Consider the following 14,766-nt stretch of genomic DNA (forward strand, 5'->3'; position numbering starts at 1 on the left):
AAAATTGTGCTCTTATTTATCAGCTGTTTGTTTTTTATGCCATAAATCATTACTTGTTCAAATACTTACTGAAGATTTAGGTCAAGAAAGCGATAATATCGCACAAGTTATACAAATGTTTGGATTTATATGCCTACACATAAAAAATATATATAAATATCAGTTCATCTAAATTATTCCCCAATTTAAGATCTGACCAGAAGACTACCGTGATTTAATATGTAATTCTAAGGCATCACAATAAAATCATAAGCCACGTGTCACTTCCCTTTGCCAAGTTTATCAAAGTGGAAAGAGAGGATGGTAAGATGTAATGATAATAATATTTCATATGTATTAAGGCAGAATTAGGCTGCAACTACTCACATGAGAAAAGGTAGGGGGAAAGGATTATGAAAATAATTCGAGGATTCCACCTTGTTACAAGTTATTTTCTTGTCTAACGGCAGTTTTCAGACCCAGGACAGCTAAGAGACACTAGACACCTTAGTAGCCTGTCTTCTTGTCCCGACTAGATTAAGGTCACGGGTATACCCAACTTCAAAGAGCTGCCTCTGAAAGAGCCTAGCACTACCCTTTCCCTGCTCAAGCTCCAATCAGAAGAGAGGATCAAAACCACAGGCTGCCAGAACAAACACTGCACTGGCTCCTTTGTTTAGGAAGAAAGGCAAGGAGTGAGGTTTTTCGGTCAATTCTGTCTAAGAAACCAGAAGGGGCATACCTAAGGTCAGGTCACATGAGCGCAGGGAGCTCTTGAATCTACCAAAGCAACCATCGTTCTAGGCAAGACTTGCCACCAACTACTCCCTCCCAGACAGAATTCATCGTATGAGGCCTTCAGTGTCCCCAGAAGTCATGACAGTGTCCCCAAGAGGGCAGAAAGGCTCTTTTCCTCCACCAGGTAGAGGCACCTTGCAAAGTGGACCATTTGGTCTCTGCTTGCATCTGACTCATCCATTGCCACAATCAAGAGGTTACCAGGGATCCTGCTTTGCCTTCATTTCCAAAGACATAGGAATTCCAGGGTTCGAGGGGATTGCGACCTCCCAATGGAGAGTGGGTGATAAACGTGATTAAAACTAGTTTCATACTAAGCAAGGGCAGTTTCCGTGCTCCTTTTGCACTGATTTCCAAGATGTTTCCCAACTTCCTCCACAGCTGACTGGATAAAATGCTTTCGTAGGCACTTTCGGTAGAATACTTCAATTTTCCTATTAAAATAATGCATACCCAGCTCGCTAATGAAAACCACTTAAAAAAAATTTTTTTTTTTTTTGGTAAGATTAACCATCATTTCCATTCAAAATAAGGAGGAAGCCGTAACTAACCATTTCGTAAAGTGGTCATTTAAATGGCCTTTGGGGGTCTGCTTTAGAAATTTGGGACGCGTGTTTAAAATAAAAACAAAACAAGACGAAAGCAGTAACACTATGCAATATGTGTTCGGGTGTACACGCATTTTTATAAAATAATAATAAAGTTTAAGGTTATTTTACCTGTTTTGCCAGTCGCCAGTCACCTCTGCTGGGTGCCAGAGCTCCCCGGGTTCAAGAACCCTCTCCTCCCTTCCTGCGTGGCCAGGCCCCCTTCTCCCCATGTAAGGTCCTCTGCTTTCTCGCTACCTGGCCATGGGCTTCCAGTTCAGGGATTTCTCTTCCCACGTGCCCAGTCCACCTGCCTAGCCCCCACTTCCGAGGCTCTCTCAACGTCCCAGGCTCCAGTGCTGCCACCTGTGTTCCTTCCTCTTCCTGGGCCGCTAGCTCCCTGTTCCTAGACCCGCTTCACGCAGTGCCTGCCGGAACCCGACTGGGAACACCTCTAAAGGGGACTGCGAACACCACTTGCGAACCTAAAACCCCAATCTCTCTCGCCCTGCCGGGTCTCATGCACCGGAACCGAGCCGGCCAGGTGCGGCCTCTGGTGCACAAGGATCCAAAATGACCGAAGGCAAGCCGCCACCATGGACTGGAGGCCCCAGCAGAAACCTGGGGCCAGCCCGATGCTTCCCGGCCTCTCTCTGGGAGGAAGTGTAGGTGTGTGAGCCGGGGACTGGGAGCGAGCCGCGCCCTCGGGCGGGCGCGGTCAGGGCGCCGCAGCCTGCGCAGCCCCGAGGGCCCCGCGTCGCTCTCCCGAGCCAAGGTTCTCAGGAGCGGGCCGGGGAAAAGACGTTAGCGGGAGGAGTTAGCGGCTGTTGGAAGAACGGGTTCACGGAAACAGTCCCTTCCAAAGCCCTGGCCATCGCGGGGTGGGCCGCCTTCCTCCCTCCCAGGCCGGGGGCGCTGGCCCGAAGGGGCGCGTGTGCCGACCGCGACCGCCCGCCCTAGCACGCCCGGGCAGGGCGGTGCTGGGGCAGCTGGGGACCACCGCCCGTTGGCCCCGCCCGGCTCTGAACGCCCAGGGGTCGCGGCGCGTCCGCCCGAAGCGTGTCAGGTGAGGAGGTCGTCATGGCGATGCGGCCCCACAGCGCGCACGCCCGCTGCGGTTGGCATGGAAGCGGCCCCCGCGGGGCCCGGGAGCGCCGCTGATTGGCCGATTCAACAGACGCGGGGGAGGGGGGGGGTGAAAGTAATTAGCACTGAGCGCCCCGGCCGCCGCCGCTGGGAGGCCAGCGCCCCCGCTGGAATCTATTAACACCTCTGTCCCTCCCGCCCCCGCCCCGCCCCCGCCCCGCCCCCTCCGGCGGCCCCTCATTCCCAATCCTCGTGTGCACTTGCTAATTGTTCGAGATTTATATAAAGATATAGAGCTGAGAAGAGCAAGGCCCTCTGTGGGTTCCAAGCAGGTTTTGGGGCCTTCTATCTGGTGGAAGGAGGGCCGCGGAGGAGAACCCTGCTTGTCATTTGGGAAGGGGACGTACTTTCCCGCAGTGATGTATCCTGGGTCTTTTGTTTGCAGGGAGGTGGGGGGTGGTGCGGGATAAGATAAGCATAGCAGTCGGGAAAGACTCGAAGATTCGAGCTTGTGGTTTCAGACTCCCGATTAACGTGGCGTTTAGTATCCTGGCTCGGAGGTTTGTCAGGATTAATCTCTCCCTCCAGCCGTCACACCAGGTCTTGGAAGAAAGCCTTGAGAGATTCAAATTACTGTTTTGGTTCAAAGCAGCTTTGATCACTTGCATCGTGGCTCACGCTTTTCTTTTCAGCCCTAATAATTGTAGGGAAAATCATTTATCTGAGTGCTCTCCCTCCTAGATATTCACTGCATGCTTTGGAGCCCAAGGTGGAATAGGTTACTAACCGTTGGCTTGTCTGTTTCTCCTTCTCTAGCTGCACCCGGTGGAGACCGAGGGTATGCACTGCAGCGGCTCCAAAAGCGGAGTAGCCCTAGTTCCACTGTCTCGAGGTCCTGATGGCTGTCAGATGGTAACCAGAGCCCAGCTTGGCCAGGATCCCCCACAAAGAACAGTGCTAGGGGTGCTAACTGAGAATGGACAGTACAGGAGGTCCTGTGGCCAGGTAATGACTGAGAACTGCTGTGGAAGCTGGTTGTTGAGAAGGGCTATTACATCATGGTGGGAGGTGGGTTTTTCTTGCAGTTTTACCAACAAATACCCATGAGTATTCCAGCCCTGGAATCTGGACGATAGGGACATTGATTTTGTTAAAGATCACTTTGGTCCCCTTTCCAACCAGAAATAGTGAATTATTTTATTATTTTTCTAATATCAAGGAAATAGCTCTAGGAACTGTTTGAATCTTTTAAGTATATGTAAAGCCATTTAAGCACTGGGCTAAGAGGAAATATTGATGCACCAAAATAAATTATGGAACTGGGGTTCCTCCAGTACTGACATAGGTCATGCCTGAGGCAATCCTGAAAAATCTTTGCTGTGTTCATTGGAGATGGTGTTAGAATCCGGATGGGATAAGGCTAGGCGAAATTACTTCAAAAAGTGTGCTCTGCCATCTACATCCCACTGTATGACTTATGTGTCCCTGATCTTATGCAAGGTGAACTCCCCCCCACTCCCCCAACATGTGCAGTATACCTTATACCCTCTTGCTTCTTCTAGGATGTCATTCCAGCAACTCATCTTTCTCTCCTCAGTCTTGTCTACTCGGTTAAACTCAAGCATACAAATATACTGTAATTTTTTTCCATCTTAACCTTTCAACTTCACAGCTCTTTGTAGTGACTACCCATTTTATAGCAATAATTCTTGAGTTTGTCTATCCTGCTAGACTATAAACTCCAACAGGAGGAGGATTAGGATATCAGGTTCACTTGTTCTCTTTTGACTCAGTTCTTAGTCCTGTCCTTACTTGACTGATCGGGCAACATTTGACATAGTTGATTTTTCTTTATTTCTTGAGGTAATTTCTTCTCACTCCGCCTGGGGAACACCACTCTCTCCTTGTTGTCTACGTAGGTCATTGGCTGTTCAGCCTCAATATCCTGTTTCTTCTTTATCCAGTCTCTGAAAGAATACTCAGGGCTTGGTATTTGATCTGAATCTGCAATGTACTCCCTAAGCAATCTCTCAAGCCTGTTAGCATTAAGTACCATCTATCTGTTGATGACGTATACTTTTATTTCTGGTCTGGATCTCTCAGCTATATTATAGGCTCACGTATTTAGCAGCCTACCTGACATCTTCTCTTGGACCATGTAACAGACATCTCAAATTTGTGCAAAACCAAACACTAACCCTAGCCCCAAATAACTGTTCCAAAAGTCTTCCTCATCTCAGTAAATGGAATATCCATCCTTCCTATTATTCAGCCCCAAAACGTTTGTCATCTTTGACTCTTTTTCTCCCACCTCACATCAGATTTTCTGGGAAAATAATATTGGCTCGTTTTTAAAATGTCTGGAATCCCTTTACCTCTTAATCTTTACTGCTGTTAACACTGGTTCAGATCCCTCTTGTGTCTCACTGAGAATTTACAACTTTCATAACTGGTCATCTTACTCATCTTACTTGTTCTCTGTACATATACACAGCCAGGGTGATCGTATTAAAACAAATCAGATGATACCACTCCTCTGCCCAGTGGCTTCTGCAGTGGCTTCCCACCTCTGAGTAGCAGACAGTCTTAAATGGTCTGTGGTAAGGCCTACCTGATCTGGCTTCTCTTTTCTTTCTGACTTTGTGACCTACACTACTCTCTTTCTCACCCTGCCCTTCGCTGCTCTTTGCTCTTTGCTCTTTGTCTGCTCTTTGCTGTGTCTCTAAGACATACTTGAACATCCGGGCATTTACCCATGCTGTTCCCTCTGCTCAGAATGCACTTCCCCCCTCTATTTCTGTGACTTACTCCCTTACCTCATTCATATCGTTGCTCAACTCTGTCCTCTTCATTAGGACCTTCCATGATCACACTGTTTAAAAATGGCAAGGACTCTCTTTTTGCTGTGTTCTTCTCCTCCAAAGCACTTAACACTATCCAGTGAAATAGGTCTTGTCTTATCTTTCCCTATCCTCTGAGCTAGAATATGAACTCCATGAGGGCAAACCTTCTTGAACATTTTGTTCACTGCTAAATTCTGGGCACCTAGAACAGTGTCTGGTACATAGTAGATGATCAATAAATATTTATTTAATGAATATATGTCTCATCCCACATACATATATCTTTGAGCAAAAGTCAAACTTGGTAGTAACTTGGAATCATGGTTCTAGTAACTTATGATTTTGGTCCTTTATATTCCATTATTTCTTTTCTAGTACTATCTTAAGGAGTTTTTTTTCTTACTAGAAGTAAGCCAGATATTTAATTTGCTAGATACAAGGGAAAGTTATGGAAAACACATACTAACTTGAAAGTAGCCTCTAAAGGAAACACCAAGATTAATTATAAACAATAAAATGTTAATACAGTAGCTAGATCTAACATTTTCCTAAATATAACTCAGATTCATAAACCTTGCCCACCTACCCTGGTTCAGCAGCATTCAGGCCTTCCTGCATGACTCACGATAACGTGCTTGTTCATGGAGGGTTTGTACACTGCGATGCTACAGGGATAAAGAAAAGGGATTGAGAGATAGATTTCCCCAAGGTAATTACATTACATTATGTCATACAAAAGATTCTATGGCTTTGTAAGAGAAGTTAGTAGTATGAGTTTCTAAAATGATCATGTTTCTAAATAACAGGGTATAAAATGGGAACTTTAGAGGAGCTTACTGACTAAAAGCTATTTAAGGAGGAAGACTACAGGAACTCAGTGACTGTGTGTGAGAGCTTTGCTGGTACTTACGAAATCCCATAAGGCTACAAGTATGAAAGGCAATTAACAATCCCCTTCTCCCCTTGTAATACCTATTTCATTTTGGAGGAAAGCTGTGCTTTCCCTTTTTTCTATAATCTTGAGTCCCCTTTGATAAATACGTGAGGAAGATGACAAATTACAGGTAGCTCTTTTCCCAAATGTCAGATGTAGACAAAGATAAGGGAGAAGTCATACTTTGGAAGCTTCATTTTCTGAAATTAAATTTCAGACCTAGATATTTCAATTTAAGCCTCTTTTCATCTTCCCAGCCTCCTGGTTCGAGTCACACAGGCTTACATCACCTATACAATCTTTGGGGTGACCTCTGACAAAAAACTTAACTCTCTTCTAGGGGATTACAACAATCAGGTGTTTTTCTGGATCAGAAAATGTCTTCCTTCCAGCTGGAAAGAAAGTGCTCGCTGACTGCGGGGGCCAGGTGCCAGCCAAGCAAGGATTTGATATCTACATGGATGAGCCTGAGCAGGGGGACGGAGACAGCTGCACAGGGAGAGAGGGGATGGCATTTGAGGATGTGTATGAGGTAGACACCAGCACACTCCAGTCAGACCTTCACTTCCTGCTGGATTTTAGCACAGGTAATCTGACTCACCTAAGGCCGATGGTACCCCGTGTTCATAATTGCCTATAGCATTCAATAGCATGTAACTAGCAGGAGAAATCCATGATGTAATGACTTATTTTCACAACTGCCTGTGGAGGGTTAGTGGTTGGAATGAATTTTTAAATTCAATGTCTTACCTGATAATGTTGAACCCCCACAGTTTCCCCTATGCTGGTAGATTCATCTCTCCATTCCCAGTCTGAAGATGCACCAGATTTTGGTACAGATGTGATAAATGTGACTGAATATGCTGAAGAAATTCATCAGTACCTTAGAGAAGCTGAAGTGAGTTTTCCAAATTCTATTTCAATTTCCAGCACCCAAAACATTTAATAATAAGATAGTTATAAACTCTTGGCCATAACCATTAGTGAAGAGCATTCTTATGACATCTAAACATAGGAAGATCTATGAAAAATAACAGTTGTGAGGCGAGTAGCAATTACCTGGACTATTTCCCCATGATTCAGAGGGGTTGTACATTAAGTATTTCACTCTTAGTAATAAGCCATATTGCTATTTCCACCCCTCCTTTAAGTTATTTGTTATCTAAAGATTTCTTTGGCTCTTGATCAGTGTCTTCTTAACCTTTGCTCACGAGATTCTTTTTTGAAATAGCAACTGTGCTGTGGAGTGATCTTTATGATAGGGCAACGATTTAAGTGTCAAAACTCTTTTTCCACACAGATAAGACACAGGCCCAAAGCACACTACATGAGGAAGCAACCAGACATCACAGAAGGCATGCGAACAATTCTGGTGGACTGGCTGGTTGAGGTCGGCGAAGAGTATAAGCTTCGAGCAGAGACTCTCTACCTGGCCGTCAACTTCCTGGACAGGTTTCTTTCGTGCATGTCTGTTCTGAGAGGGAAACTGCAGCTTGTGGGAACGGCAGCTATTCTTCTGGCTTCGTAAGTGTTCTTTCAGCTTGATGTAGGAATGCAGCCTGTCAAAACGCTTGATTCTGTTTCCCTTTTATTGAGGAAATGCAGTGCTTTATAACTAAAGCTTACTCATACCTCCTTGATAAAGTATCATCATTTTTGCAGTATTTACTGACAAACTGAATCTTAACACACTTTCACTCTTCAAATCAGGTATTTAAGATTTATAGCAACAAGGTCAGTATCATGACTGAGGCAGCCATCAGCTCAGATTCAAGATCCAATTTAACTTTTGCAGGGTGGTCTTTTGACTGCATTCTAATACAAAAATATTTTGGTTATATAAAAGATTTTGGTTATAGAAAAGCCATCTTCAGGATCTAGCAAATGGTAATAGCACAGTTTATTTGGTTACAGTTTCAGCTTGTTCCTGTTACTATCAGTCATTCATAATAATAGCTCATTGTGTACAAAAAAGAGCTGGCTTGTGGCTGAGCTGCCTTTAATTAAGTGACCTGTGGTGGATGGTAGTTTCTTCTATCTTTTTGTCTCAGATATTCTAGTTAATATGCCTAGAAACTTGCCAAAATTCCCCTACAGAAAGCAGAAACAAAAACAAAAGTTGGTAATAATGAAATTATATCATTATTTTATTCTTGGATACATAGCCTCACTTGCTAATTCATTAGGGAATTCTGAACATGATCTTTTAAAGACCTAAGTTCTAAGGAATTTTTGTTCAACTATTGTGTTCAATATAACATTCTTTCCCACAAGATGAGTGAGGTCTCTAGAATTAAGACGAATTTATCTGTGTGTCTGTCATTCGGAATCTTTCAGCCTATCAGAGGCCAAAACCTAAAATCCTCAGTTGGAAATTGTTTCTGTTACTATTCCTAGCGATAAGTACAACATTAATACTCATGTTCTGGTTCTGGCACCAAGCTCCTAATATTTTCCAGGCCAGTACCATTTAGTGATACTTAAGTGGGTATGCAGATAAAAAGTAAAGAAGTCTGTGAGGGCCGCACAAAAGGCATGGTTGTGAGAACGCAGGTTCCAAGCTTTACTTCCAAAAACTCTCTACCTTTCACAGGAAATATGAAGAAATATATCCACCTGAAGTAGACGAGTTTGTCTATATAACTGATGACACTTACACAAAACGACAACTATTAAGGATGGAACACCTGCTCCTGAAAGTCCTAGCTTTTGATCTGACTGTGCCAACCACTAACCAGTTTCTCCTCCAGTACTTAAGGAGACAAGGAGTGTGCGTCAGGACTGAAAATTTGGCCAAGGTAGGCCACGTGACTTCCAGGAACTTGGGAGCCAAGGAGAGTAAAAAGTAGTCTTTCCTGATCATCCTTCAGTTCTTCCTTCCCTTTTAGTTCTTTGTCTTGGGCACAGAAAAACTCCTTAGGAATGCAAGAGAGCTAATCTTAGGACCATGATTTGTGGTTCCAAGACATTATGGTTGATCACGTTTGGTAGGCATGGATTGTCTAATCACCCAACTCTTAAAGAAATACAAGTTTGGAAGCTGTTCCCTTGTCGGATACAGACCACACGCGAGCAATACCTCTTCTTAGGTTTACAGAATGGGAACAAAGTAAATGCGGTTTTTATTTGGCTCTAATCTTATCCTGACGTATTAAGTGATGAAGCATTATTTGGTCATCTGAGGTTATAGTACTTGAGTTGAAGGCACTGAAGTACTGATTTAGAAAACTTGCTTTCTAACCACGATACTATGAGCTAGTATATCCGTATATCCGGTATGTATATGCTATGCAAAAAGTAATATGGGTACGTGTAAGTTTCACAGTATGTTTCTTCTAATCTAACAAGTTCTCAGAGGTACTGTTCTAGCCTCTGAACTGAATGCATTTGCCTGACAAATTAATAGCTTCAATATGGTTGTGTTTTTGCCATTGGCCAAAGACTCTTCCACACTAGTGGCCAGAACAGTGCTACTTTACCTGACTAGCATAAGTCTGTAGTACTAGTATAAGTTAATCTATCATATATAACGTGCAAGTGGACCAAATACTTGTATACTGACATTTACTACAACATAAATGTTATTCCGGTTATGGACAGACATAGCAATTATTAACTTGAATAATTAATAAAGTGAATAATTTTGAGCACCTGTTTTTGTCTGCTCATCATTAGATACAGGATGAACAAAGATAAGACAATTTTTTTTCCCTTGACATTTCTAGGTTTACGTGTAACCTTAGTCACATTTCTAATTCCACTGGGATTTTCTCTCTTGTGCTTAGTATGTAGCAGAACTGAGTCTACTTGAAGCTGACCCATTCTTGAAATATCTTCCTTCATTGATAGCTGCGGCAGCATATTGCCTGGCAAACTATACTGTGAACAGGCACTTCTGGGTAAGATTCTGCTTCTTTCTAGATGAGATTCAAGGCCTATGTAAAAATCTGTTCAGTAACTCCCAAGGCTTAGAGTGAGGGAGAGTTGGTTTAATAAGGAACTGGTTGTCTTGCCAGCAGATTCCAATATGCCACTGAGTCTTACAGGTCAGCCTTTATGACTTTGACTCAGTGACTTGGAGTAGAGATTGCAGGGAGTCAAGGAGATGGTGTTGGCATGCTTATTGAAAAGAAGCAGGCCTGGAAACCCCAATGCCCCCCTCATTCAAGGTGAGCAAAAGTTGTTGACTTTTCCCCTCTGTGTAAAACAACCTGGATCCACTTAGGATGGTCAGAAGGTCGCAGCAAGTTTTCAAGGAAACAGGGCAGTTAGTATTGCCTCTCGGTCCAAGAAGAGGCAAGATTGAAAATGGATCCCTTGATTTGCTTCTGAAGGCTTCCTTTTGTGCTGAAAGAAGTGGCGTGTCTACTTTTACTTTCTAGAATACTTATTTACTATCCTACTTTTCACTAAGAATCTTTCATATTCTATGTAAATATGGTGTCTGGTAAGTAGAGACTCCTTAGGGACCAGTAAAAATCCTGCTCATGAGGGAATAGGTCAAAGTAACTTGTCCCAAACCGAGCATTATAAATAATGTAATATGAGCAAATTGAGAACTCTGACTGTTCTTCCTAATATTTTTTTTCTAAAGTCACTGAAGGAGGATTACAGTTTCTTTTGAGATGAATGTGGATACTTCCTAAGTGATCAATTTCCTTTATTTCACAGTTTTATCTTCAGCTTTCTGATAATCTTATGAAGTTATATGATGCAGTTTTTTCTTTTGTCTTGATTAGCCAGAAACCCTGGCTGCATTTACAGGCTATTCATTAAATGAAATTGTGCCTTGCCTGAGTGAGCTACATAAAGCATGCCTCGATATACCCCATCGACCTCAGCAAGCAATTAGGGAGAAGTATAAGGCTTCAAAGTAAGTTTCTGGGATTTTCTTATCTGGGCTTACTGATTTAAAGCTTTAATAGGTTATAGGAATGTCAGAATTAAAAATAGAACAAGTCGGATCTCTAGTACTAGGCTTGCATGTTAAATCAGGGGAAATCAGTTGAGAGAGGTCCAGATGTATAATTTGTCAGCTTGTAGTACATACAGTCGGACAGCTTTCTTCCTTTCTGTTGAAACTACTTCTGTTCAATTACTGTTGAAAGTTTTCTGTGGCCCAAGATTTTACAACACTGAAATCCTTTGGGTCTCATTTCAGGTACATGCATGTGTCTCTCATGGAACCACCCGCAGTTCTCCCTCTGCAATAAGTTTCCTACTGAAGCACTTTCAGAACTTAATCTCCAGATCAACAGAATTCGTCTTAACTTTTATAGGTTTCTGCAGGTTGGATCAACTAGTGTTGCTACAATATAGATGACGTATTTTTAAAAATGTAAATGTATTTAGGTTCTCTTAGACTTTGGTAGCTTGTACTGTCATCTAACATTCTTTAAAGAATAAACAAAGAACTTGCCTTATGATCATGAGTTAGACTTATTTACTAATTAGGATGGCTGATGTACTTGCCTGGAGTTTTAGTGGGGAGCATTCTAAATGTCCTCTCTATTTCAAGGGTTCTCCTAAGCTGGTTTCATAAATCTGGCCTGCTATTAGGATTAAGTGTTCTGAGGAATTCAGAGATTTTCATGTTTGGTAAATGGCTACCCCGAGGGTTTTTCCTTCCTGTCTCTTGACTTTTCACATAGCTCTCCATAAATGGGAAAAGGAAGGAACCCCAAGCTCAGGGGCATAAACAGGCACTATCTATTCCAGCTTCCCTCCTGGACCCTATGGAGTAAAGACAGTGAGTTGAGGACTGAGTGTGGTCAAGGTACCTCTGAAGGGTGATTTACGTTTAATTCTACTCCAGGGACATGACACTCATTTTGTAGGTTATGTCAGTGTGTAGTTTTGATTTAGTCACCCATCAAGCATATATTTCAGCCTTAGAAGATGCTCAGAGAGATGGAAAAAGCAAATTTCACCACAGGGTGGGACTTCAGAACAATGAAGCTGACCCCTCATAGTTGTCCCTGGGGAGATGTCCGTGCTAAGCTCTGCCATAGCTCCGATTATCCTACAATTCATACACAGTCCTCTATGGCCCCTTGCAGCAGCACTCACATAGTATGCAAGGTGAGGAAAACTGCCAAAACATCCATTTGTTGCAACTTTGTTTTAAAGATTGGAAGGAAAATCAAGAGTACACTTGACCCGATGCAGGGTGGTACTTACTGGGGACTGAATGTAACTTTTGTAAATGTCAAACCAGGAGGCCGCGGGCACACATGAACTTTCTGTGCTGTGTGCCCTGTCTCTAGACCTGTCCCCGGGCTCAGTCCCCATGGTTCTGTGGAGGCAAGAAGGACAGGAAACTTGTGTTTTCTAGATCCCTTTACATAGAAAAGATTAGACCCAGATAAGTTTTGGTAAAATGGTAGTAGATGAAATTAACTCCAAATACTAAGTTTCAAGCTCTAATGAAATTATTAGTATAGAAATACAGCCGTATTTTCAAATTTTGTGAAGACTTTTTTGTTTTAAGTACCCACAAACTCTAAAAAGGTTTTAGCATTGCCTTTTTTTCCCTCTGCAGATAAACATTCTCAAGGTGTCTCCATTTCTGGTTCCACTGAAGAAATCAACACTTCCCTAAGTATTCTGTAAATTATTTTCCATGAGTTTCACCAAGGGGATACAGGACCTATATCACTACCGAGTTTTCTGTTTTTATGTTCTATAATCCGCAATTTGTAATGTCACGTTCTTTTCCTTTAAAACAAGTTTTTTTTAATCTTTATTTATTTTTGAGAGAGAGACAGAATGTAAGCAGGGGAGCAGCAGAGATAGAGGGAGACACAGAATCGGAAGCAGGCTCCAGTCTCAGCTGTCAGCACAGAGCCCCACGCGGGGCTCGAACTCATGAACCGTGAGATGGTGACCTGAGCCTAAGTCAGACACTCAACTGACTGAGCCACAGGGGCGCCTCTGTCATGTCACGTCCTGACTTATGACTGGGTACCTTTCTGTTCACTGCATAGATGTGCTTACCTTCCAACTACCCTGTGGACTTGGCAGTGTAACAGACATGCACTATTAGGTGAGCCATAATATTGCCCTCTCCTGAGGAGGCAGTGGGGGAGGCTAATTCAGGCTAAGACTTTCGTGGTAGAAGTGCTGTGTTTGTCCCTTTCGGGCCTTAAAAGATTTGAGGGACCTGGCCAGGGAAGCTTCCTCTCATCCTCTGCCAGTTTACACGGGCCAACCAACTCCCTGTGAAACCTGCCTGTCTCGAACTGCGGCCATGTGGAATCCTGACAAAATAACATTTTCTTTTGCTAGCGATATTCTTGTTCTGGAATGTTTTGCTTCACCTGGCAGAGACCTGAGAAATAGTCCTTCCTTATGAATTATTTTGCAAAGGAGGATTTTGTTGCTAACCTGGGTCCAAAATTTAACCCTGACTTTGGGTCACAAAACCATACTAAGGGACATAGAGGTCTGAACCCGTAATTCTTATGTTCTTTGCTGCCAGCGATTTGCACACACTCATTCCCAGCCCCCAACACACACCCGCCAGTTGCAAAGAACTGGTTCTCAGTTTTGACTTGCTAGTCTTATTACTTTTTTGTGTCCCTGAAATACTTTATTTAAAACTAGAATACAACTGTCGCCTGTGGCCCTCCCAGCCAGCCGGAGAAAGAATAGCAGCCTTCATTCAGTGGCCCTCCTTTCATCCCATTCTTTTTTCTTCCCTGAATTTGGTGTTGGTCACACAGGGTTTTTATACTTCATAAGAATGTGTGCATAAACAATAACGTTTCCTTTTAAAATTTAATGATTGTTGACTATCTTGCATATCCTTCAGTGATATGTGTTTTAGGCTTCTCTGTATTTGGAGACTATCTGGAGAATCCTAGTTATTTATATACTATTGTGGAAGGTTAAATGAATATACCATGGTTTTTCTGTTCTCTTGATTTTCCCGCATCTTTTTCCCTGCCCTGCCCCACGCCACCCGCTACTTGCCAGCCAGTGAAGGCAATTGGTTGGGACAGGGCTGTGGATGTGGGAGTATCACACCCGTCTCTGTGGTCTCTTTGGCCTGTGGCTTCAGGCCTTTCCCACAAATTGAGGGGCCCTTGTTGAAGTGGGCCATGAGAAAGGATAATGGAAACCACATTTGCCCACCCATTATCAGGAGCCAAAGAAAGAAATTGAATATACCCAAGCCGCTCTGTCATTCCAGTAAGCTTTCCCCACAAGAGCGTTAAGACATCTAGACCTGATGTAGCACTAAAACCTTGAAATTGAAGTCCACACTCTTTGGCTGAGAGTTCCCTTGCCTAGGTACTCTCAGGCTTTCTGTTTCCTGTGTCCAGATTGAGGGGATGGGACATACTCCTTGGGGCTCATGGCTGTGACTCCATTTAGCCTCCTGCAAGGCCCAGCATGCAAAACCTATGGTCCGCCGTTAAAGTTTTACTTCAGGGAAGACTTTCCCTTAGAAATAATAAATGACTTTTATTAGTGATTGTGGACTTGATGGTATTCTTAAAAAACTGAATGGCCAATGCTCAATTAACTAGTGTAA

General features: G+C 43.2%; 2 protein-coding genes across 6 annotated transcripts in view; one reads left to right on the forward strand and one right to left on the reverse strand.

Annotated features, from left to right (window-relative positions):
• SPART (spartin) overlaps window positions 1–1,930 on the reverse strand; it is an 89,370-nt gene extending 87,440 nt beyond the window's left edge. For both annotated transcript variants that reach the window (XM_042956706.1, XM_015544542.2), the window contains exon 1: window positions 1,497–1,930. The gene's annotated coding sequence lies outside the window, so the exon portion shown is untranslated. The remainder of the gene's footprint in view (window positions 1–1,496) is intronic.
• On the forward strand, window positions 1,928–11,653 carry CCNA1 (cyclin A1). Of its 4 annotated transcripts, none has more exons than XM_042957041.1 (9): window positions 1,928–1,947; window positions 3,267–3,455; window positions 6,568–6,814; window positions 7,001–7,125; window positions 7,528–7,751; window positions 8,821–9,025; window positions 10,013–10,126; window positions 10,967–11,100; window positions 11,389–11,653. In XM_042957041.1, the coding sequence occupies exons 2-9, from the start codon at window positions 3,291–3,293 to the stop codon at window positions 11,438–11,440; spliced, it is 1,266 nt and encodes a 421-aa protein (XP_042812975.1). In that variant the 5' UTR covers window positions 1,928–1,947; window positions 3,267–3,290; the 3' UTR covers window positions 11,441–11,653. The 4 variants fall into 4 exon arrangements, with proteins under 4 accessions (XP_042812975.1, XP_015400029.1, XP_042813041.1 ...); XM_015544543.2 differs by lacking the exon at window positions 1,928–1,947 and adding an exon at window positions 1,954–2,033; XM_042957107.1 differs by lacking the exon at window positions 1,928–1,947 and adding an exon at window positions 2,179–2,430.
• The last annotated feature ends 3,113 nt before the right edge of the window (window positions 11,654–14,766 follow it).

This window comes from Panthera tigris, chromosome A1, assembly GCF_018350195.1.
Source record: "Panthera tigris isolate Pti1 chromosome A1, P.tigris_Pti1_mat1.1, whole genome shotgun sequence".
Classification (NCBI taxonomy): domain Eukaryota; kingdom Metazoa; phylum Chordata; class Mammalia; order Carnivora; family Felidae; genus Panthera; species Panthera tigris.

What these genes read in the sequence shown, in the direction of transcription:
- CCNA1 (XM_042957041.1), top strand. Translation starts at nt 3,291, where the DNA reads ATGCACTGCAGCGGCTCCAAAAGCGGAGTAGCCCTAGTTCCACTGTCT. An exon ending in CCTGCTGGATTTTAGCACAG is followed by an intron (nt 6,815 to 7,000) that starts GTAATCTGACTC and finishes GAACCCCCACAG; the next exon opens with TTTCCCCTATGCTGGTAGAT. An exon ending in GCAGCTATTCTTCTGGCTTC is followed by an intron (nt 7,752 to 8,820) that starts GTAAGTGTTCTT and finishes TACCTTTCACAG; the next exon opens with GAAATATGAAGAAATATATC.